The sequence below is a fragment of the Pelophylax lessonae genome (genome assembly GCF_965119305.1).
Source record: "Pelophylax lessonae genome assembly, chromosome: 3".
Taxonomy (NCBI): domain Eukaryota; kingdom Metazoa; phylum Chordata; class Amphibia; order Anura; family Ranidae; genus Pelophylax; species Pelophylax lessonae.
In genome coordinates, this window is record NC_138770.1 from 22,274,594 (window position 1) to 22,300,381 (window position 25,788).

Here is a 25,788-nt window from a genome sequence, read left to right on the forward strand (position 1 = left end):
GTGTATGGAATGTGATGGTGTTTACTAAGGGATCCCTTGTTGGAAGTGTGCATGTTTTTCCAATTCCGCCGGTTTTTGCCATTTTCTATGGGCGAGACAGCGGATTTCCAAGCGGTATTCAAAAAAAAATTGACCCAAAATCGCGCTGGCGAAATTTTTTGAGCCTATTTGGCGTTGCGCATGCGCACATTCGCGCGTTCGCAGCTCGGGGCTGGAGGAGCTGTTTAACCTTTCTACACTTTCGCAGATATCTCTCTTTCTAAGTCAGTTTTTGACATTTTTTAAACGCAAGTCATCTCCAAATTGACTTCCACACCTTCCACAGTGATTTGGGATTTTTGGGGGTACAGGGGAAAATTTGGCTAAACTTTAGTCGAGCTTTTAGCTGGCGTGGTTTTAAGTCGCGCTCTGACCTTATTGCATCTTAATGAATCTCACACTAGGCGCTATTTTCCGCCCGCCGTTCTTTGAATGCCAATTTCAGACTTAAATAATCGCCGGTTCGCAAAATTCCGCCGAAACGCCAATTCGCCGTACTATGAATCAGGCCCTTTGTAACTAACCACTTCCATACAGAGCAGTTAGACCCCCTTCCTGCCCAGACCAATTTTCCGCTTTCAGCACTCTCACACTTTGAATGAGAATTGCTCAGTCATGCTACACTGTAACCAAACAAACTTTTTATCATTTTTTTCACACAAATAGAGCTTTCTTTTGGTGGTATTTGATCACAACTGGGGTTTTTTTTGTGATATAAGCAAAAAAAGAGCAAACATTTTGAAAAAAAAAACAAAATACTTTTTTTTAGTTTCTATTATAAAATTTTGCAAAAAATAAATTTTTCTTCATACATTTGGGCCAAAATTTATACTGCTACATATCTCTGGTAAAATTAACCCAAATTAATGTATATTATTTAGTCTGTGTGAAAGTTATTGAGTCTAGAAGCTATGGTACCAATTGCTAAAAATTGATCACACCAGATGTACTGACGGCCTATCTTCTTTCTTGAGGCCCTCAAATGTCAGGACAGTTCAAACCCCCCAAATTACCCCTTTTTGTAAAGTAGACAGTCCAAGGTATTTAATAAGAGGCATGGTGAGTTTTTTGAAGTTATAATTTTTTCCCACAATTCTTGGGAAAAGGAAGAAAAACTTTTTTTCTTTTTTTTCCCACAAAGTTGTCAATTTATAAGCCATTTCTAACACATAGCATGTACACAGCAAAAATGACACCCCAAAATACATTCTGCTACTCCTTCCGAGTATGGTGATACCACATGTGTGAGACTTTTACACAGCCTGGCCACAAAAAGAGACTCCACATCCAAGTAGCACCTTCAGGCGTTCTAGAAGCATAAATAAACATAAAACTTTCTTACTACCTATCACATTTTTGAAGGCCCTAGAGCACCAATACAATGGAAAAGTCCACAAAATGACCACATTTTAGAAAGCAAACACTCCAACGTATATTCTATGAGGCATTATGGGTCGTTTGAACATGTCATTTTTTTCCACAAGTTTTTGGAAAATGTGGGAAAGAAATGAAAACTTTTTTTTTTTTACACAAAGTTGTCAATTTATAGGATATTCCTAACACATAGCATGTACACAGCAAAAATGACACCCCAAAATATATTCTACCACTCCTCCTGAGTATGGCAATGCCACATGTGTGAGACTTTTTCACAGCCTAGCCATATAGAGGGGGCCCAACATCCAAGGAGCATCATCATGCATCCTAGCCACTTGCCTAGGCCTATTTTTGACATTTGGTGTTTACAAGCTAAAATCAGTTGTTTTTGCTAGAAAACTACTTGGAACCCCCAAACATTATATATTTTTTTAGCAGAGACCCTAGAGAATAAAATAGAGATTATTGCAATATTTTTTATCACACCGTATTTGCCCAGCGGTCTTCCAAACGCAATTATTTTGGAAAAAATTCACTTTTTTTAATAAAAAAATAAGAAACCAGTAAAGTTAGCCCAATTTTTTTCCATAATGTGAAGGATAATGTTACGCCGAGTAAATAGATACCCAACATGTCATGCTTCAAAATTGCGCACACTCACGGAATGGCGACAAACTTTGGTACTTAAAAATCCCCAAAGGTGACATTTTAAAAATCTCTACAGGTTGCCATCTTAGAGTTACAGAGGAGGTCTAGGGCTCAAATTATTCCTCTTGCTCTAACGATCGCGGCAATACCTCACATGTGTGGTTTGAATACCGTTTACATATGTGGGCGGGGTTTCCGTATGCGTTCGCTTCTGCGCGCGAGCTCACGGGGACAGGGAGCTTTAATTTTTTTTTTTTTACTATTTATTTTATTATTTTTACACCGTTTAAAAAAAAATATATATATATCATTTTTATTTCTATTACAAGGAATGCAAACATTCCTTGTATTAAAAATAGGCACGACAGGATCTCTTTTTTGTGAGATCTGGGGTCAAAAAGTCCTCAGATCTCACAAGTACACTAAAAGATAGAAAAAAAAAAAAATAATGATATAAAATTAAAAAAAAATAAAGGGACCTTTAAACCGGTTGCTAGGCAACGATGATGTTTGCCGTAGCTCAGGTCCTCCAAGACCATAGAGTCGAGTGAGGGCAAGCTTGCCCTCACTCGACATCCTGTCTGTGAGGATCCGGGATCGGATCCTTTTCCCCGCTGCTGGCGGGTCCGGTAAGCGGAGAAAAGGACCGGAACGCGGCGGGAGGGGGGGCACCTCTTCCGCCATCCCGAAAGGGTGATCCCACGATGAATCCGCCACTGGGACCACCCTTATCGGAAAGCCAACCGTCCACTGTTTAAAAAAATACCAGGGTTATGGCAGCTATCTGCTGCCATAACACCGTTTTTTTAGGTTTAAATGGAGGACGTACATAAACCTTTTTGGACTTGGACATGGTGGCTGTATAAAGGGTGACAGGTACTCGGGTACTTTGCTGGGCAGGTGACAGGTACTCTGGTACTGGTGAGCAGGTGGCAGGTCTTCGGGTACTCTGATAGGCAGGTGACAGGTACTCGGGTACTCTGATGGGCAGGTGACAGGCAGGTGATAGGTACTGATGGGTACTGATGAGTAGCACTGATAATGATAGGTGATACTGATACTGTACTGATGGGTGCTGATGATCAGTACTGATACGTGATAGGTACTGATGGGTACTGATGAGTAGTGATGGGTACTGATGAGCAGGCGGCAAGTACTCGGGTACTTCAGGCGTCCGGTACTCTGATGAGCAGGTGGAAGGTACTCAGGTACTCTGATGGGTAGGTGACAGATACTTGGGTACTCCGATGACGGGTACTCTGATGACAGGTACTCCGGTGACAGGTACTCAAAGTACCTAAGTACCTGTCATCAGAGTACCCGAGTACCTGTCATCAGAGTACCCGAGTACCCGTCATCAGAGTACCCATCATCAGAGTACCCGAGTACCTGTCATCAGAGTACCTGTCATCAGAGTACCCGTCATCAGAGTACCCGAGTACCTGTCACCAGCCCGTACTCGGGTACTTTGATGGGCTAGTGACAGGTACTATGATGGGCTAATGACAGGTACTTTGATGGGCTAGTGACAGGTCCTCTTTATTGGGGGGGGCAATCAGTGTGTAATTGGTAACTAGCTGTTACCACAATCTCCTCCTCACACAGGATCAGTGTGTGAGGAGGAGAACACGGTGACAGCTAGTTACCGTGTTCTCTGTTGACATTTGTGACCGGCTGTGATTGGACACAGCCGGTCACGTGGTAAAAAGCCAATTTTATTGGCTCTTAACCTAGATCGGGGATTGGCTCTGTCCGAGGGACGAGCCTCGTCCCCCCGATCGCTGCTCTGCGCGCCCCCGGGGGCGCGCATTGCAGAGAGAACAAGCGGCTCACGCTGGAGCCGCTCATGTGATCAGCTGTGATTGACGCAGCCGATCACATGGTAAACAGCCAATTTCTATTGGCTGTTTACCTTGATCAGGGATGGGCTATGTCCAAGGGACGAGCCTCATCCCTGATCGCTGCGCTGCACGCGGGGGCACGCAGTAGCAGCTAGAACGGGCAGTCGTCATATGACGGCCGCCCGGAACGGTAAAGCCATCCTGCCGGCGTCATATTACTATACGCCAGTATGGATGTGGCTAGTTACCCCCAACACTGTAGATGGGGCTATCTCCACTCCCACCGGGGGGGGGGATATATTACTGCCTAATACCATCACACGCTCATCACCCCCCCCTTTCCTGGCCAGGCAGGCTGCATGCTCGGATTAACAGTTTGGTGTTTATTTCCTGATTGACCTCACACATCCTCCAATGACAACTCATATGGCTAAGCTCATGAAGACCACAACAAGCAAATAGGCGGCTCATTATCAGGACTTGTTTTCTCAGAGAATAGGTGCAGGAACTCCCCCTTTGTCTGCCCCTACCCACCTCTAAGCATCATTCCTTGGTTCCACCCCATACCCACCTCCAAGCACCATTCCTTGGTTCCACCCCCCTACCCACCTCTGAGCACCATTCCATGGTTCCACCTCCAAGCACCATTCCTTGGTTCCACCCTCTACCCACCTCCCAGTACCATTCCTTGGTTCCATCCTCTACCCACCTCCCAGTACCATTCCTTGGTTCCATCCTCTACCCACCTCTGAGCACCAATTCCTTGGTCCTCGGAGGAATGGGTGGCAAAATGTGAAAAAGACCAGTAAGCAACCTCCCCCCCCCCCCCCCCCCGAATTCCAGCTCTTTCCTGCCTTTTTGGATGAGGACTCTCTTTCTCTTTTCAATTCTTTCTGGACTCCGAGTCAGAACTGCAAGAGCAAACCTCTTTGGAATTAGACACTGACTCTAGAACTGCAGTTCTCTTTCATTCGGCAGACATTTACTCTAAAGCAGGAGGCTGGACTAAATGCAGCTCATTGCTATCAAAGGAGGATAGCCCTTAAAGGATACAGTTTAAACTCTTGCAATGCAGACAAAAATGTCCAACTTGTAGAATTATTCTTTAGGATAGAATCAATATTCTTCATACCAACTTCCATTGCATTGGAAGAGAATCAAGGGTTAAGGCAGGTTCACAGGCTACAACTGCAGACAGATATACCCCTTAGGGACAAGTCCAACACAAAGTTACCACCAGAAGACCCTAAACCCCCCAAAGGACCCACCTAATCATCATTAATGAGTATACCCCTGAAGGACACAGCATCCCCCAATGGCAACTCCATGTATATAGCTAAGCTCATGAAGGCCACGTCAACCAAATAGGTGACTCATTATGCTGGAAAGCCTCTTCCTCTTCACAAGTGCCTAATCTGACATCCTGCAATGCAGGTAGAAGTGTTCTGGTTGAGGTTTGAACTGAGCAACCAAGTGCTGCAAGGTGATGACCACTAAGACATTCCGCTGCTCTGTCCTTCTGTTCAATTTGCACCACTCTTCTAGCATGAGCTTCTAGCTTAAACATCATAGGGAAAAAGACAACACACTCCTTTTCAAGTGCTAAAAATGCTTGCATTGCAGGTACCTCTGCAGGAAGGGAGGTAAAAAAAAACCTGCTTATAGACCATCCTCATCTTCCTTTTAGGAATTGTTTGAAGAGCATTAAACTGGTCAGTTGAGTGATCCTGCAAGGGAAAAGCTTGACATGGTCAGAGTTGAGACTCCTTGTACATGCAGATCTGGAGAGGCTTAATAGAAAGTGTCCATTAGTCAGCTTCCCATACACCAGTTTTATGAGGCCTGCAGAAGTGCTGACAATCCAGGAACAGTATCAGTAAGGAAGATGCTGCCCCCCTCCAGCTATGACCTGCATAGAGCAGCCACAGCATAGAGGGATTAGGCTGCAGCGGCACAAGGACCTGTCACAGTAAGAAATAAATCCATGATAAACAGACACGGTGCAAGGGAGAACTCCTTATTGTTAGGAAAAAAAATATTATACCATATATAATTGCTACTAAATCTATGTAGTAATTTCTTTAAAAAAAAAAAATCGCAATTCAAACTACGGCTGCTAAAGTCTCCTAAGCTGTCAAAAAAGACAGTGTAACAGTTGTTTGCTTGCTGGTTGAGAAAAACCCATAAGGGGTTAACTACTGCTAAAGGAACACTGACACTGCAGCTTCTCACATCAGAGCACCATCCCAGCAGGTGAATAATCAAACAGACCCTGCCATACAGATGTAGAGCCCTCCTAGATAGGTGCTAGAATGAGTGGATATAGTTTTTGTTTCTCTGCCTAACAGGGACACAGCTCATGCTGTCTTGATGATTCATACTGATCCAATAGCCATGGAGTATATTGGACAGTGGGTGGAAGCCTGGCAGATGAGAGCATGGATGTCTGTACAGCCCTGGCCAATTAGAAGGGGATGTGTCCCGAGGCATGCTGGGTACCAGCATTTATAGCTGAAGAGCACATGGGCTCGTAGTCCTGTCCAGTCTACCTCTAGGGAGAGAGGTCTAAGTGGGGAGGGGGCTGATGTCTCTCCCTTGCAGAGGCTGCCAGGCAGCCTCGGGTGGGCAACCTGAGGGCCTAAAACATTGAAGTTGCAACCCCATTGGTCCTTACGAGGGCTGACTGAGGTAGGATGTCTGCGGATCCTGTCTGGACTACTGAGGAAGACTGGTGTGTGTGCTCCCGGAGCCTTGTGAGTATAGACACCCCCCCCCCCCCCACAGGGGATCCTTGGAACTTGTGCTGTTAGATCCTCCTCTGGGTGTTAGAAGTCAGTTACTGGGTGCAAGCTAAAGGAGACACTGGCTAGTGTCTTGAAGAGGCAAGGTTCATTGAGTTCCTTCAGCTACAAAGGGACTTGTTCATCCCATACAGGTGATTTATGGTCCTGCAGATGATCTGCGATACAGTTCTATTGAGAGAGTTGTCCTTACCTGTGAATAGTTATTTGGAGTATCCTACTAAATCCCTTCTCTTATCCAAAAAAAAAATGCGAAACTACAGATGTTCACAAGGAACCACATATGTGTGGACTTTAAGGGCAAAGCATGAGACAGATAACAACTCCATGCATTTATCCTAAAATAACATTTATTGATTTATCTAAAACCAGATCTCAATAAAATGAGGAAACTGGCCCCGAACTGAGCTCAGCTCGTACACAGGAGATCCATGTCTCCTACTAATTTCACTCATGTACATCATACATATACAGTATAATGATTAGGGCTGGGGAATATAATCAAAAGATCGATGCATCGCGATTCGACCCTTCGCGATTCTGCATCGATGTGGGCTGCCGGCATAATCGATTATACGAAATGACGTTATCAGCCGCGGCCACGCCCTATCGCGCAAGGGGAAAAAAAATCACAAGATCGCAGGATCGGCAGCTGATTGGTGGGTTAGTGGCGGGAGCTTAATAAAAAGGCTCCGCCCCTCCCCTTCCGCCTCTTTGACCCGGGCCGAGGCGCAGCAAGACATCCCCCGCGTGTATCGGCGTCCCACCTGCAGCCTAGAAGCCAGCCAGCCAGCCATCCAAGCCAGAAGCCGCCAGTCCAGTGAGTCCACACACAGGAGCGAGGAGCCCCAAGTGCGTCCCCATCGCAGCCAGCCAGCACCGCCAGCCTCACCTCACCTCACCTCACCGTAGCCGACAGGCCCTGGAGGCCCAGCCGCCACGCCATGCCACTGCCAGTGATGCCAGCCGCCCACCACAGAGCCCAGAGAGCAGCACAGCACCTGTCCTCCTCTGCAATGCAGTGCACAACAACCCACACAGTCACACAGCAGGTATGTCCGAACAAATAATTGTGTTATCATTCATGGGGGTCTCTCGTCTGTATCTCTGGGGGATGTCTGTGATGGGGGGGGGGGCCTGGGACAGGGGACGGTCGGTCGGGGCCCGGGGGTACTGTTCTGCTGTGGCAGTCTGGCAGCCAGGGGGGTCAGTCAGTGGGGGCCTGGGGGTCTCTGTCAGTGTCAGTCAGCTATGGGGGTCTGGGCAAGGGGGGGACTCACTCAGTGTTTGTCAGTGCTGTGGGGGATTGGGGAAGGTGTGGGGGACATCCAGGTCTCTGTCAGTGTGGGGGTCTGGGCAAGGGGGGGACTCACTCTCACTCAAGTGTTTGTCAGTGCTGTGGGGGATTGGTGAAGGTGTGGGACTTCCAGGTCTCTGTCAGTGTGGGGGTCTGGGCAAGGGGGGGGACTCACTCTCACTCAAGTGTTTGTCAGTGCTGTGGGGGATTGGGGAAGGTGTGGGACATCCACCCAGGTCTCTGTCAGTGTGTCAGGCTGCAGTTAGCTCAGCTGTGGGGGGAAGGGGGTCTCTGTCAGTGTCACTGTCACAGGCAGCTGTGGGGTAAGGGGGGGCCCCGGGGGTTTTGGCTCAGTGCATGCAAGGAAGGGAGTCTGACAGACAGACAGACAGACAGTCATATTTTATGAAAGATGTTGCTTGGTTGATTTGTTGCGGCTTAGTTTACAAGTTTTTTTTTTTGTTTGTTTTTTAAACACTGACAGAGTTTGGCAACTTACGTCATCCGTCTCCGTCACATACGTGGTAGTATGGTGGTAAATATGGCAGAAGGAGAAAAAGATTGAGAGATAAAAAATGCACCTAGCATTTTAAGAGCAAACATCTGGGCACATTTCGGATTTTACGAACACACAGGGAAGCGTGAGTTTGACAAGACACACGCCGTATGTAAAGCCTGTCACACAAAAATTAAATACCTAGGGAATACTACGAACTTGAGAAACCATGTTAGCCGTTTTCACTCTGAGTTAGTAACACCTGTCGCCACCAGCAGTGCCACCACTGCCAAGGAAAGACTGCTAGACCCAGATCAGCCAAGAATTGATGCCATACTGTCAACTTATCCGCCCAACTCAGAAAAAGGGAAGAAACTAACCAAAGTTGTGGCAGCTTTCATCGCCAAGGACCTACGGCCTTACTCAGTTGTGGACAATGCCGGGTTTCGCTACCTTGTGAAGACGCTAGAGCCACGTTATAAGATCCCATCACGCAGGCACTTTACAGAAAACGTTATACCTGCACTCTACCACGACACCAAAGCTCAGGTACTTGCGTCAATGAACCAAGCCAGTCGAGTCGCAATAACGTGTGATTCATGGACGTCAGTCACAACGGAGTCCTATGTTACAATAACAGCACATTACGTTACTAAGGACTGGCAGGTCTTGTCACATGTGTTGCAAACAAGAGCCATTTATGAGTCTCACACAGGTGCTCATCTGGCAGAGCTATTGTCTCATGTTGTGGAAGAATGGCAGCTGTCTGATAAATCTGTAGTGCTTGTGACCGACAACGCGGCGAACATGATAGTTGCAGCTCAAGTTGGTAAATTTCCTCATGTTAAATGTTTTGCCCATACACTCAATCTTGCATGTCAGCGGGCACTGAAAGGGGCCACGCTCTCCAGGCTTCTCGCCAGAGTGCGACGAATATCCACATTCTTCCATCGCAGCACTAGAGCAAGCCACTGTCTAAAAGAGAAACAGAAATGACTGGGCCTGAAGAATCATAAGCTAATAACTGATGTGCCAACAAGATGGAACAGCGCATATGACATGGTCGAGAGGTTCTTAGAACAACAACCTGCAGTTTGTGCCACCTTGCTGTCTCCAGAAGTCAGAAAAGGAGAGTCTGATCTCTGCACTCTCAATGAAACAGATGTGTCAAAAGCAGAGGACGCTGTGAGTGCATTAAAGCCAATGAAGGATGCAACCTTGCTGATGTCAGAAGAGCGCAACCCAACAGTGTCTCTCATTGCCCCTCTAAATGCACAACTGCTCCAGAGCATGACAGACACCATGGGAGACACAGCCATGACCCATGAGATCAAGAATGCCATCAAAACAGATCTCCTGAAGAGGTACAGCAGTGAGGCAGAGAAGAAGATCCTTCATACAGCCTCTGCTCTGGATCCCCGCTTTAAAGGACTGCCTTTTATTGTCACAGAGGAGGAGAGATCGGAGATATACAGAGGAGTGACTGAGGAGGCTGCATCTTTGGAGGTAATTAGAATTTCATCATGTTTCCTGCCAGACAGCTAGAAGCTCAGCTACATTGTGTTGTGTAATAACATGCCCTGATTCACTGATGCGGTGTGGGAAGTGGAACTGTATGGTATGGATTACCGTTCAGTTTCCCACACCTCATCAATGAATCACACTCTTAGTCAGTTCAGCTCTTCTTATACTATTATCTTTTGTTCAAACACACAGATTACATCTAATAGAAGGATAAATGTGGATGAAGTGCCTGGGGAAAAAGCAACTGTGGAAGAAGAAACAACACCCATTGAGGACAGCCATTCTCCTCCCATAAAAAAGGCCACAACATCGCTGCTCATTACTTTGCTGGGGCAGTCTTTCACTGATGGTGCAATAGAACCTAAGACCCCCTATGCCAAGGCAGAAGACGAAATGGAAAAATATTGTAAAGCCCCACCTCTGCCTCTCACTGAGGACCCTTTAAAATGGTGGCGTGAGCATGAGGTCATATTCCCCCTCCTCTCTCAGCTGTCAAAGCAATACTTGTGTATCCCAGGTACAAGTGTATCTGCAGAGCGGGTTTTCTCTACTGCAGGAGATGTTATAACAGCGAAAAGAAGCAGTCTTAAACCTGAGCATGTGGATCATCTAGTGTTCTTACAGAAAAACCTACATGTTCCCAAATGCTAAGCACTGAAATAATTACTAATTCATGTTTTTACTGAATTAGTAATTACTAATTCAGTCTGCCGCCAGTCACCAGTCAGTCACATCACCAGTCTTGTTTTATTGCTTTATAGCACTGATGGTTTGTTTTTGAAGATTGTCCTGTCCAATGTGTCCATTTCCAATCCATAATCTGTTCCGTTGCTTCACACTAAAAGTGTCTAGGCAAGTACTAGGGGTTCATTTAACCCTCAACCAAATAAATAATATTAAAGTGTATTTTCCTCTAGACAAGACAACTGACTGACACCAAGCCAGCCACGGTGCAGCATTATAGGAAGGAAAATCATTGAGAGAAATAACTTGTACATTTGAAGCTTAACCTCGAGTAAATCTGATCTTATTGGATCACAAACACCAATTGTGGATTCTTGTGTAATATACTATATTTGTGAGTTTGTGAATGTGACCCCCATAGGATTTCCTCAAGGTTAAGCTTCAGTTTACAATTTATTCTCTCAAGGATTTTCCTTCCTCTAATGGTGGCTTGTTGGCTAGTTTGACTTCAGTTACAGATGTAATCGACATGGTAGAGTGCTGCTCAGTGCAGTGCAGGTAAAGTTTTCTTTCTGTAACGTGACTGACTGACTGACTGTCGTGACAACTCAAGAGCTTATAACACAGCTCTAGCATTAACTCAACACACACACACACTAGTGTGTGTGTGTTGAGTTGATGCTGATGAGGCTGCGTATAAGCTTTTGAGTAGTCACGACACACACACACACACTGTGTTTAGTTGACTGGCAATGGCAGGGGCAAACACAATCGCAGTGAACCTGGAACATTTTATATTTTTTACAGCTTTTCTAGCACTGGAGAGATGGAGAATGGCTTGTTTTCAAAAATGGTCCATTCACATAAGTGAATTGATAATTATTTAAGCTTAAGCTTATATTTGTATAACTCCCCTCTAGCAGCCATCAACTCACTTCACTTGAGTTGACTGGCAGTTGCAGGGGGAAACAAACATCACGGTGAACATGGAAGTTATGCAGCAGTGCACTATTGCCAGGTTCACCCTTGATGTTTGCTACTAGTCAGGAAGTGCTCTGTTTTGTAGAGGACAGGTTATGGCACACCTGGAATTTATTGCAATGCATATTCACATAAAAGGATTTATATATAATGTTTTGAAGAATATTAGCTTGGCTGGCTGGCTTCTTCTATCTTGGCTTGCCTTAAAGTACAACTATAGGCCAAACTTTATCCAAAATCCAAAAAGTTTGGCCTTTAGTTGTACTTTAAATGGTGGTAGGCCTGGCTTATATTAATATTTTCTTTTATGAAGCAGTAAACTGCACTACTACAGTTTTTTACTAATTTTACTGTTTCTTCTAGTAAAATACTAGTGTTGTTGTCTGTCTCTGCTATGCTGTTTGCATTTTCAGACCTTCCTATATGTTTGCAGTGCAAGTGCACTAAAGTATGCAGGGCTTGCAGGAAAGTGTCCTTTGAAGCAAATGAAAATAAAAAGGATTCTTTTATTTGTGACTGCTTGATTGTTTGTTTTTTTTTATAAAGTTTTGAAAACCATTGGGCAGTGGGCTGGGCATGGGCATTGGGCAGTAATCGTGATGCATCGTGATGCATCGCGGAATCGAATCGTATCGAATCGCGACCCTAATAATCGTAATCACATCGAATCGTGAGGTAAGTGAAGATGCACAGCCCTACACACAGCACAAGGCCGTGTTCATACTACCAGGTTGCAGTTCCTCTGAGCTCCACAAGGTGGTGATCTCACTTCTACCTAGAAAGGAAGTCTCTATGAAAGCCAGGAAGTGATGTCAGATACAGACAGGAAGGGATGTCAGGTATGAAAAGGAAGTTCCTGGGTGAGAGGTCGAATTGGGAGGAAGTAGAGAGGAGACATTGCTGGAAGTTACAGCAGAGGAGGTAATAAGATCTTATTTTCTATTTACACCCAGTAACCCCCCGTCATGTCCGTCCTCTTCCTCCATGGTCACTGTGACCTCTTTTATCCCCAGCAGATGATGATACACACTAGGGCTGCAACTAACGATTAATTTGTCTGTCGACTAATCTATCGATTATTTCTACGATTAGTCGACTAATCTAACGATTATTTTTATTTTATTTTTTTTGCTTAATTGAGTGTTTTTTTGATTAGCTAATTAATCCTGTAATTAATACAGACCCCTCAGTAAGCCCCCCTCCCAGTACAGACCCCTCAGTAAGCCCCCCTCTCAGTACAGACCCCTCAGTAAGTCCCTTCCCAGTACAGACCCCTCAGTAAGCCCCCCCTCCCAGTACAGACCCCTCAGTAAGCCCCCCCTCCCAGTACAGACCCCTCAGTAATCCCCCCCTCCCAGTACAGACCCCTCAGTAAGCCCCCCCCCTCCCAGTACAGACCCCTCAGTAAGCCCCCCCTCCCAGTACAGACCCCTCAGTAAGCCCCCCCTCCCAGTACCGACCCCTCAGTAAGCCCCCCTTCCCAGTACCGACCCCTCAGTAAGCCCCCCTCCCAGTACCGACCCCTCAGTAAGCCCTTAAATGGAACCTGCTGGCTAACCAAGGCTGTCTGTAATAGAACAAATTACTGGACCTTCCTGACCCAGATTTTTACTACACAGGGTTGCTGTAGATGAAGTGGAGAGGCATTGTTGAGCACCTCAAATGTCTTCAACACAGGGATGCTGTAGTTGTAGTGAAGATGCACTGTCCAGCCTCTGTAAAATGTCACCTACGCAAGGCTGCTGTAGATGTAACGTGTAAGCAAAGCACTTTTTAAATGTCACCTACACAGGGCTTCTATAATTTTAGTAGAGAGGCACTATCAAGCACAAATGAAGTGCCATCTACACAGAGCTGCAGTACATTTAGTGGAGCAGCACCATCAAGCACCTAGAAAATGTCACTTCTGCATGACTGCTATAGCTGTAGTAGAGGGGCTTCGCCAAGCATGTGTAAAATGCTACATGACATTGTATGAATATGCTGTTGTATACAGCATGTCTAGTTTGTGGCTGTACCACCATTTGACACACTCAGAAGAAATATAGAAGAATGACAGTTCATACTGAAGACATTTTTAAGTTTTGTGGCAATCTTTCTGCATTTTGTAAAAATATGGCTAAGCTTTAATTATGTCACAAGTTATGACAATGTTTTATTTCAGTAAGTAAAAAAAAAAAAAAAAAAAGGGCATAAGGGCATTTTACTAACTTTTGCACCAGCAGAGCATTGCACCACATCAGTGCCTCAGTGTGCAGAGCGTCGCTCGCCTCCGGGATGTCATGCCGCTCGCATCCGGGATGTCATGCCGCTCGCCTACTGGATGTCATGCCGCTCGCCTACTGGATGTCATGCCGCTCACAGCGGCTGGAGCACAGCGGGGGCCGGGGGCGGGGCAGTGCAGCGGCCCCAATCAATGCAGCGGCCGGCCGGCAATGCGAGCAGGGGGCGTGTGACGTCACGCGGTGACGCGTCGATGCCTTTCACGCACTTCAACGAATTTTTGTAGTCGACGAGTCGTGGCAGCCCTAATACACACATATATAGTGTGAAAACCTGGAATAACCCCTTCAGGGTCAGAACATTCCTCCACCCACCGGGTCGGAAAATTCTCTTCATTCTGGAGATTTGTCACCTTTCCCACCAATCATCTTCTCACCTTAGCAGTCTCTTGTAATAAGGGATGAGATTCGGATTCAGGTTCTCCTGAAATTTGCCCTTTCACACCCTTCCCCTGAAGATACAAATATCCCCATGTCTCACTACATTAACCATGTGCCTGCCCCTCCTGTAGGCCCAGGATCGGCATGGTGGATGGAGTGGAGGGTGATCAGTTCTCAGATCTCCTCTCTGGTGAATGAATCCTGAAGAGATAAGCATTTCATCACTTCCAGGTTCAGTGCCATTATTCCCCGGTCACTGTAGTCAGTGAAGAAGCTGGTTGATCCCGATCTGTACTTCATCAGCTTCACTGGGGTCCATAGGGTGACGTTGGAGGTCTAATTGACCCATAATGTCTCCTAAAGGAGGACCTGTCATTTATATTACGCTGTCATAAAGGGGGGTATTGGCCGCACACTGGAGTGAGAGAATTGACTCGGGCCATTATTCCCGGTTTTCTCTAAACGTATGACCTGTAGGAGTTTTTACAGCATTGTCTTTGCACCATGTTGGGTAGTGAATTTAGTCACCATTTCATAGTTGCCAACATTTGAAAAAAATTTCCAGGGACACTTAGCAGCACAGCTATCAATTACTTACCATACCCACTTCCCTGAAGCCCCACCCACTCCACACAATCTCCGCCTACTTATCAGATTATAGGGTCTATTCAATATAGAGCGAATTACAGGAAACGATTTAGCAGAGCTTAAAATAAAGGAAAAAGCAAAAAATTTAAAAAATAGAATGTGTTTCCTCTGTGTCTTTAAAAAAAAAAAACTTCTTAAAAAAAAAGCTTAATCTGATTATATGGTCTTTTTAACCCCTTTACGACCGCCCGCGGCAGATTTAATGCAGCAGGCAGCGGCTCCTGGGCAAACCGACATAGCTCTACGTCGCTCACTCTCAGGAGGCTAGGGAATGTCGGTCGGGTCCATAACTGTTGAGCAGCAGGTGACTGAAAAGGCTGGTGCTGAGTGCGCGCCGCTGACGGTTTGATACTGCGAGGGCGGGGCCCGGCTCCAAACCAACACCTACGCATGCGCCACCCACGCTACGCTACTGGATAGGCACAGAAGACAGCCCCCGACATGTTGGCTCAATCACAGGGTGCCCGCCGGCCATCCTGAGCCTGAAGATCATGGCGGCTGGAGCGCAGGGAGACATTAGGAAATAAAAAGGTCAGATGGCCCCTCCAGCCTCCCCCACGCTCCCCCACTGGCCGGGACAAGTCCCAGCACAGTAAGTTAGCCGGGACAAGGTCCTATTTGGCGGGACTGTCCTGTCAAAAATGAGACAGCTGGCAGCTATGAAATATACGGTGGGTGGTCGGAAGTGGTTAACAATAAATGTCTCTAGCTTGCTTACTTTTGTTGTATCTGTATGATAAGAGCAGAAAATACTCCTTGATCCTGCCAGAAATCCAGATCTGTCCTGTGCAGTGTTATTTCAAGCAATATTATCAGCCCTACCTCTGTGAACTGCAGAACAGATTTTCCCCTATGTTATGGTGATGAGGAGATAGGGAGGTGTTCTATAGTTCTGTTCAACATTTCTCTTCCATACCAGGCAAAAAAAAAAAGAATTAAAATAAAAAAAAAAAGCAGAAATGCAGACACTACATTAAGGAACTGCTGCAATGTTTTATTTTTTTTCTTAAAGCGGAGTTCGGGCCTCAAAATCGACTTTGGGCCATGAGTGTCACCTGAAAAATAAATGGATAATCACGATTTTTTTCTTTTTTTACTTATCTTGTTATCGAGGAAATATACTCACCTTTCTTCCTCTTCCTCCCTCTGCGGTCGCGGCCCGCGCGTCACTTTCTGCTTGCATTGATTCCTGGGAGCTGAACGTCATCGCTCCCAGGAATCAATGTGCCTGCACCTGCCCCGCTCGGCATGCCCAGAAGCTGTGCAGGGATGATGCGCCTGCCCCGGAAGTGACGAGCGGGGCCAGTGCAGGCGCATTGTGGGACTGAAGAGGACGCAGAAGAGGAAGCGATGGCTTCAGCTGCCCACACCTGAGATGGCAGCGCTTGAGAAGAAATTTTCAAGGTAAGTATTTCTTCTAAAAGGTAAGTGCGACCTGGGACAGTTCAGAGGCTAGCCATTGTGGAATGTACTAGCCCTGACTGTCCCAGGGGGATTTTTATTAAAAAATAATTTCCGAGGCCGGAACTCCGCTTTAAGTTTAGAAACACTTTAAATAATATTCAGTTAGCAAATCTTACTATAATCGCCACTGCTAAATAGCATAGGAATTGCAAAGTGGCCACAGCGTGCCCCCATCAATGCAGAGTGCCCACAGCGTGCCCCCATCAATGCAGAGTGCCCACAGTGTGCCCCCTTCAATGCAGAGACGCCCACAGTGTGCCCCCTTCAATGCAGAGACGCCCACAGTGTGCCCCCTTCAATGCAGAGACGCCCACCGCGTGCCCCCTTCAATGCAGAGACGCCCACCGCGTGCCCCCTTCAATGCAGAGACGCCCACCGCGTGCCCCCTTCAATGCAGAGACGCCCACAGCGTGCCCCCTTCAATGCAGAGCGCCCCCTTCAATGCAGTGCACCAACAGCATGCCCCCTTCAATGCAGAGTGCCCACAGCATGCCCCTTCAATGCAGAGATGCCCACAGCATGCCCCCTTCAATGCAGAGATGCCCACAGCGTACCCCCTTCAATGCAGAGATGCCCGCAGTGTGCCCCCTTCAATGCAGAGCGCCCACAGCGTGCCCCCTTCAATGCAGAGATGCCCACAGCGTGCCCCCTTCAATGCAGAGATGCCCACAGCGTGCCCCCTTCAATGCAGAGATGCCCACAGCGTGCCCCCTTCAATGCAGAGATGCCCACAGCGTGCCCCCTTCAATGCAGAGATGCCCACAGCGTGCCCCCTTCAATGCAGAGATGCCCACAGCGTGCCCCCTTCAATGCAGAGATGCCCACAGCGTGCCCCCTTCAATGCAGAGATGCCCACAGCGTGACCCCTTCAATGCAGAGATGCCCACAGCGTGACCCCTTCAATGCAGAGATTAACACAGCGTGCCCCCTTCAATGCAGAGTGCCCACAGCATGCCCCCTTCAATGCAGAGATGCCCACAGCGTGCCCCCTTCAATGCAGAGATGCCCACAGCGTGCCCCCTTCAATGCAGAGATGCCCACAGCGTGACCCCTTCAATGCAGAGATGCCCACAGCGTGCCCCCTTCAATGCAGAGATGCCCACAGCGTGCCCCCTTCAATGCAGAGATGCCCACAGCGTGCCCCCTTCAATGCAGAGATGCCCACAGCGTGCCCCCTTCAATGCAGAGATGCCCACAGCGTGCCCCCTTCAATGTAGAGTTCCCACAGCGTGCCCCCTTCAATGCAGAGATGCCCACAGCATGCCCCCTTCAATGTAGAGTTCCCACAGCGTGCCCCCTTCAATATAGAGTTCCCACAGCGTGCCCTCTTCAATGCAGCATGCCCCCTTCAATGCAGAGCACCCACAGCATGCCCCCTTCAATGCAGAGATGCCCACAGCGTGCCCCCAATCAATGCAGAGATGCCCACAGCATGCCCATTTCAATGCAGAGATGCCCACAGTGTGCCCCCTTCAATGTAGAGTTCCCACAGTGTGCCCCCTTCAATGTAGAGTTCCCACAGCATGCCCCCTTCAATGCCCCCTTCAATGTAGAGTTCCCACAGCGTGCCCCCTTCAATGCAGAGATACTCTCAGACCCGCTTCCTGATTGGCCAGGAGGAGGATCCGTGTGACAATCGCGAATATTCATTCGCTATTGTCACACAATGGGTGGACTCAGGGTGCACTGCTCTGCACCCCAGGTCCACCCTCCAAACTGCCACCTATTGGACAGGCACAGAGGCCAGCCCCCGCCACAGTTCGCCCAATCACAGGGTGCCCGCCGGCCATCCTGAACATGAAGTTAATGGCTGGAGCGCAGGAAGAAATAAAAGGTTAGACGGCCCCTCCTGCCTCCTCCACGCTCCCCCACTGGCTGGGACAAGTCCCGGCAGAGTAAATTACCCGGGACAAGGTCCTATTTGGCGGGACTGTTCTGTCAAAAATGGGACAGTTGGCAGCTATGTGTCCTGTATACAGTGAGTGACTCACTGTATACAGGACAGGACCTGGGTAAATATTCTATGTACTGTGTACAGGACAGGACCTGGGTAAATAATCTATGTACTGTATACAGGACAGGACCTGGGTAAATATTCTATGTACTGTGTACAGGACAGGACCTGGGTAAATATTCTATGTACTGTGTACAGGACAGGACCTGGGTAAATATTCTATGTACTGTATACAGGACAGGACCTGGGTAAATAATCTATGTACTGTATACAGGACAGGACCTGGGTAAATATTCTATGTACTGTGTACAGGACAGGACCTGGGTAAATATTCTATGTACTGTGTACAGGACAGGACCTGGGTAAATATTCTATGTACTGTGTACAGGACAGGACCTAGGTAAATATTCTATGTACTGTGTACAGGACAGGACCTGGGTAAATAATCTATGTACTGTGTACAGGACAGGACCTGGGTAAATATTCTATGTACTGTGTACAGGACAGGACCTGGGTAAATATTCTATGTACTGTGTACAGGACAGGACCTGGGTAAATATTCTATGTACTGTGTACAGGACAGGACCTGGGTAAATATTCTATGTACTGTGTACAGGACAGGACCTAGGTAAATATTCTATGTACTGTATACAGAACAGGACCTGGGTATATATTCTATGTACTGTGTACAGGACAGGACCTGGGTAAATATTCTATGTATTGTGTACAGGACAGGACCTGGGTTAATATTCTATGTACTGTGTACAGGACAGGACCTGGGTATATATTCTATGTACTGTATACAGAACAGGACCTGGGTATATATTCTATGTACTGTATACAGGACAGAACCTGGGTATATATTCTATGTACTGTGTACAGGACAGGACCTGGGTAAATATTCTATGTACTGTGTACAGGACAGGACCTAGGTAAATATTCTATGTACTGTATACAGGACAGGACCTGGGTAAATATTCTATGTACTGTGTACAGGACAGGACCTAGGTAAATATTCTATGTACTGTATACAGGACAGGACCTGGGTATATATTCTATGTACTGTATACAGGACAGGACCTGGTATATATTCTATGTACTGTATACAGAACAGGACCTGGGTATATATGCTATGTATATATTGAGCAGAGATGATCCGGCAGGACAGGCTGCCAGTGTGTGGAGATAGGTGCTCAGTTGAAAAATGAAGCAGTGCATAGTCTCAGTCATCCTACCTGTGTCCTCCCCCTCCGTAGGAGTGACTCTCTTCCTATTCCTCCTGTCCTCCTCGAGGCAGGAAGCAGCTATCTTCCAGCTGGCAGCAGCTCTCGCCAACAGGACATTGGGGTAAAACGGTCCTTGGCTCTAGTGTCTGCAGTCATGCAGGACAAATCTGGCGCCCATTTTTCCATAGTCAGACCAGACCGAGAGCCGGCGGGAGCCGCACCTGCCCCACTGGCCGAAACAAGTCCCGGCAGACTAAATAGCTGGGACTAGGTCCTATTTGGCGGGACTGTCCTTTTAAAAATGGGATAGTTGGCAGTTATGTCATTCCCCGGTCACTGTGGTCAGTGAAGAAGCTGCTTGATCCCGATCTGTACTTCATCAGCTTCACTGGGGTCCATAGGTGACGTTGGAGGTCTAATAGACCCCAAATGTCTCCTTAAAGAGCACCTGTCATTTATATTATGCTGTCTTAAAGGGGGGTATTGGCCGCACACTAGAGTGAGAGCAATGATTCTGGGGCCATTATTCCCGGTTTTCTGTAAACGAATGACCCGTTGGAGCTTTTACAGCGTTGTATTTGCACCATGTTGGGTAGTGAATTTAGTCACCATTTTATGGTGACACACAGTTTTAAGGGTTGACATAACTATGTGTGTGGGGGGGGGAGGTGTTTTGTTTTTACAAGTTTAAAATACAGATTTTATTGTGTGAAAATTTAATTTTGTTTAAAGCCCATCTCTGGGGAAACGAAAAATGACCAAAATCCAAATGAGCATTTAACCCTCGTATAATGGGGGCAGCCCCACTTCAAGGGTTACATGGTTATTTTGGTGTAGGGAACCAGAAAAAGCACTTTTACTTATCCGATCCTCTAATCCCTCAATACTGGCACTCTCCTCTACTCCCCTACACTCTGGCAGTGGACTGTCCCTCCTCCTGTCCAATCAAGGGCTATGGGCTCTGCGTTGGTCTTGATGGTCTCAGAGAACCTGTGACCACTCTTTATAAAAAGACCCCCCTAATCTACATGTTCCAATTCCCACTAGGGGCAACCCGTCCATAACCCCCTTATATCCCCATCCTAATATTGTCCAACCAATGCAATCCAGATAATTCTTCATTATCCGTCTACAGAGAAACCCGCATAGATCACATGACCACACCAATGAGGATGGAGGAGGATCAGAGTCACATTACTGAGAGGTTATTAAGCCTCACCCTGGAGATCATCTACCTGCTGATCGGAGAGGTGAGGAGGATTCTGGGAGGTCACATGACATCACTCTTATCTCTATAAATCAAACACAGACCTGACCGGTGAGGTGAGGAGGATTCTGGGAGGTCACATGACATCACTCTTATCTCTAATAATAAAACACAGACCTGACCGGAGAGGTGAGGAGGCTTCTGGGAGGTCACATGACATCTCTCTTATGTAGTCTGGATAGACCATGTTCTTATTCTAGACATGTAGATGATGTCAGATGATTGATATCGGTTTATCTTTCTCCTGATCTGTAGGATTGTGTTGTAGTGAAGAAGTCTACTGGACAGCCAATCTCAGGAGGATGGAGCAGGACCGAAATCCCCACCATGGTGCCTCCCCCTCGTTCTCCGATACCTGAGAGGAACAAAGGGCAGAAGATCCTGAAACTGACCACCATGATGGTCCATCTCCTGACAGGAGAGGTGAGCGGTGCTGGGAATTCTGGGACATTATCCAGTAACAGACAAGGGTTGTGTCTGGATGGTGACTGTATCATTGTGTGTGTCAGGTTCCTATAAGGTGTCAGGATGTCACTGTCTATTTCTCCATGGAGGAGTGGGAGTATTTAGAAGGACACAAGGATCTCTACAAAGACGTCATGATGGAGAATCAGCCGCCCCTCACATCACCGGGTAAGAGGAGACTTTATTGTAAAGGAGAGAGCAGTACGGAGGGTCCACCTAGATCCCCCATCATCTGATAAACACATAGAAACAATGTATTCAGTCAGTGTGTGTGTTTCCTACAGATGGATCCAGTAATGGGAACCCACCAGAGAGATGTCCCCGTCCTCTGTATTCCCGGGATTCCACACAGGAAGGTCACACCATCCCTCACCATCATCAGGTAGATGAAGAACAATCATAAAGTCAATTTTTACATGGCGCTCTCTGATGGTGGGTGGCATACCATGAGGTAAAAATATAGAAAGTAAAAAATGGGTAGAAAAATATAAAAAAGGATGAGGTGGAAGGGGGGAGGCGGCCCACGATGATCCCATTCACCTACCCTACCGGCCTTTACTTACCTAAGAGTAAGTCACTATGTGTTTTTTGTTTTAATAAACCTTATGCTTCATTAAGCTGGCACTGCTTTCTTTTTGTTTAGATGAAGAACAATCACTGATAGTATCATTAGGATCTGTACATTATCTGCATTGTTACCATTGATGTCATTTTTATTCTATATTCAGAGTGGAAATCTGAGAGATTCTAAAGTTGAGGTTAAAGAAGAGATAAAAGAGCAGGATGATGAGGATGGGGTGATGGAGGAGTCAGAATTCCTAAAGGAACACAAAGATCTGTACCAGGACACCATGGAGGAGTCATCCAGCTACAGAAACCCACCAGAGAGATGTCCCCGTCCTCTGTATTCCCAGGATTCCACACAGGAAGGTCACACCATCCCTCACTGTTACAAGGTTGGTGGATTGGAGCATCTAGAACATGGACTTCTGGAGAGGATGTGTTTTATTTTTATATATAATATCACAATATTAAAGCTTATATCTTCCAGATGATATTCTCTCTCATTTTCTTGGTTTAGAGCAGAGATCCAATCAATATAGAATTTGAGGTTAAAGCAGAAGAAGAAGAGAGGTATGTGAGGGATGATCAGCAGTCTATGGAGGAGGATGGAATAACGGGGACATTTATAGAGGAGGACACTCCTACAGAGATCAGCACAGGTGGGTCATTAACACTAAATTTATACATGACATAAATACATGTAATCCACCACTGATTACTGAATACCAATATTATGAGTCCTGACCTCTGCACTATATACTCTATGTTGTACATTACATACTCCTGACCCTGCACTATATACTCTATGTTGTACATTACATACTTCTGCTCTATCCCCTCTACCCACTGCTACAGTATCTCACAAAAGTAAGTACACCCATCACATTTTTTGTAAATATTTTATTCTATCTTTTCATGTGCCAACACTGAAGAAATGACGCTTTGCTACAATGTAAAGTAGTGAGTGTACAGCTTGTGTATAACAGTGTAAATTTGCTGTCCCCTCAAAATAACTCAACACACAGCCATTAATGTCTAAACCGCTGGTAACAAAAGTGAGTACACCCCTGAGTGGAAATGTCCAAATTGGGCCCAAAGTGTCAATATTTGTGTGCCCACCATTATTTTCCAACCCTGCCTTAACCCTCTTGGGCATGGAGTTCACCAGAACTTCACAGGTTGTCACTGGAGTGCTCTTCCACTCCTCCATGAAGACCTAACAGAGCTGGTGGATGTTAGAGATCTTGTGCTCCTCCACCTTCCATTTGAGAATATTCCACAGATGCTCAGTAGGGTTTAGGTCTGGAGGCATGCTTGTCCAGTCCATCACTTTTACCCTCGGCTTCTTTGGTAAGACAGTGGTTGACTTGGAGGTGTGTTTGGGGTTGTTATCATGTTCTGCTTCAGTATGTCACAGTACATGTTGGCATTCATGGTTCCCTCAATGAACTGTAGCTCCCCAGTGCCAGCAGCACTCATGCAACCCCAGACCATGACACTCCCACCTGGAGAAAAGACAAAAAAAGAAAAGAGGGCGCACCAACCTAGTGCATTACCATTAAAACCATTTATTAAAATGTTAAAAAGGGGGCGTGGCTAGGTTATGGTGGTGTGAGGACGTTCTTCTCTGGTGCTCCCGCTTTCTTGCCTCCCTGACCGGCTTAAACTATCGTTACAAGGCTGACATAAGCACCTACAAACGGCGGAAGGCGAAGGCTGCTTTCTGGGCTACACCATCGGCTCCTATCCGCAGTTTCTTCCAAGGTTTCCCGACTCCAGGACCGCAGTCTCCGGCGGTAGGCCTAAGCAGCTGCCTTGCCCGGACTGCCGTCTCGCCTCCTCTGCCGGCTGCTTCTCCCCAGCTGTCCGCCATCGCTACGATGTCTCAGAGCTCTTTCCCGTCCTCACAACCCTCCCTGATGGTAAATCCGGAGGAGGAGAAGGACATCTGGGCGCTGCTCCGCTCCCTTCCTACCAAGCGGGACATGGAGGACATCGTGGCTCAAGTCGCGGAGCAGCACCGATGCGATTTCGCGGTGATTACGGCGGATGTGTCCCTGGTTAAGGGGCGAGTGGCGGCTGGCGATTCCGCTTTAGGAGATCTCCAATCCCGGGTAGCCCACCTGGAACAGGTCCAAGCTTCCCATGCCGATGCCCTGGCGGAACAACAGCTCCGGATGGAGGACATGGAGAACCGGAGCCGCCGCAACAACTTGCGGCTCCGGGGCCTACCTGAGGCTACTGGCCGGGAGGACCTGGTGGTGACTGTTCAGGCCATTCTCTCCAGGCTTTTGCCGCAAGACCCTCCGGTGGACTTTCTCTTTGATCGGGTCCATTGAGCCCTGGGCCCCCGTTCACAGGATGCAGACAGACCGCGGGACGTGATTTGCCGCCTTCACCGCTACACTGTGAAGGAGCAGGTGATGAGGACGGTGTGGTCGCACGGCCCGGTGGACTTTGATGGGGCGCAGATTGCTATTTTCCCGGACATTTAGAGGGGTACACTGACTCGCCGGGCCATGCTTAAGCCTCTTTTGGAACGACTTCGCTCCCAGGATGCCACCTACCGTTGGGGATTTCCCCTCCAGCTGACTGTGAGACGGAACAGTGCCTCGTTCACCCTCCGCAGGCATGAAGATCTCCCGGCATTGTTCCGCTTCGCTGGCTTGGCCCCACAGGACATACCGAACTGGCTGGTGAGATTGCCGGAACATGAGGCTTGACCCCCGGGCGGTGGCCCCTCGTGGACTCGATCCAATGGATCACGCCGTGCTCGAAGATCTGTGAGCTCGGGCTCTGCCGGCCCCACGGAGGCCTCCCCGGAATCCTAAGCTGCTGTGACCTGCAACCGTGAGTCTGCCCGTGGCCCGGCTTTGCCCCTTCCATGTACTCCCCCCCCCCCCCCCCTGTTCCATTTTGCTCCCCACAGATCTGTTCCACCTGTGACTTGATCTGCCATCTCCCCTTGTGTACGCCCCTCACTGTTGCCCGTTTGCCTGGTCCTGGTTGGCGACATGCAGTACTACCTGTGCCATCCCTACCTTCCCAGCACGCATCTGGACCTGCTGCTCTTCACAGCCCCTCTATGCCATAGAAATGCGGGGGGTTATTCTTGAACCATGCCGACTTGGGGTCCCTCGGCGGACCAAACTGACTGCTGCTGTCCCCCTCTTTACCTGCCTGTCTGTGGGTGATCTCAGAGTATCAGACATTTGTAATGGATCTTTGGGAGGTCGTGCTGTCCTTGGGATCTCCTATGTTCTGGTGATTGGGATGTATACATACAAGCCTTCTTTGCTGTGATTCGCTTTGCAGGAATGTAATATGTGTCCCTGATGTTGCTGATCACGGCTCCACCAACCGTGAGGGCGGCTGACTGCTTAAATTGGCTGTCCTGGGTTTACCTGGTACAGGAGCTACTGTTGTCTGGTATATGTTCTGTGCCTTTTAATGACCACGGTTGCGAGGTTGTCATGCCCTCACGGGTTCTTCTATTACTGCTCCTAAGTTTTTGCACTATGTTCCACATGTGATGCCTATGCAATTGTTAAAGTCGTTTTTAGATTGCCGGTTTGGGGGGATCCGGGAAGTGGTCACCTTCCTCTCTCGGTAGTGACCCTCCTCGTTCCCCACGTAGGGTGTCCCTTGAGCTCCCACCTGTTCTGCTTGCTGTTTGGGCATTGTAGGTCGAACCTCTTGGTTCCTTGGGACTCGGTCTCCTTAGTGCGTTTGGCACTGTAGTACTTCCCCCCAGTGCGCCAGGAGTGCACTCTTTTTTTTTTCTCTTCTTCTACTTTACTCCGTATCTTACTTTCTCCCTTTTCTTCCCCTTTTCTTTCCTCCCTGCCC

The 25,788-nt window shown here is 47.5% G+C and overlaps 3 protein-coding genes across 3 annotated transcripts in view; 2 read left to right on the forward strand and 1 right to left on the reverse strand.

Annotated features, from left to right (window-relative positions):
* Positions 1-25,788, reverse strand: part of LOC309550245 (uncharacterized protein) — a gene marked incomplete at its 3' end in the record, with an annotated part of 2,091,994 nt that overhangs the window by 1,695,997 nt on the left and 370,209 nt on the right.
* LOC309548867 (uncharacterized protein) overlaps positions 1-25,788 on the forward strand; it is a gene marked incomplete at both ends in the record, with an annotated part of 400,016 nt that overhangs the window by 342,661 nt on the left and 31,567 nt on the right. The window contains 3 exon segments of the mRNA XM_082248798.1: positions 21,420-21,543; positions 21,660-21,727; positions 23,619-24,235. Coding sequence (XP_082104924.1) covers positions 21,420-21,543; positions 21,660-21,727; positions 23,619-24,235 — 809 coding nt within the window.
* LOC309550761 (E3 SUMO-protein ligase ZBED1-like) lies at positions 9,703-10,674 on the forward strand (the record flags this gene model as incomplete). The annotated part of the gene is made up of 2 exons (XM_082251098.1): positions 9,703-10,005; positions 10,216-10,674. 2 exons carry the CDS (start codon positions 9,703-9,705, stop codon positions 10,672-10,674), a joined length of 762 nt encoding a protein of 253 aa, XP_082107224.1.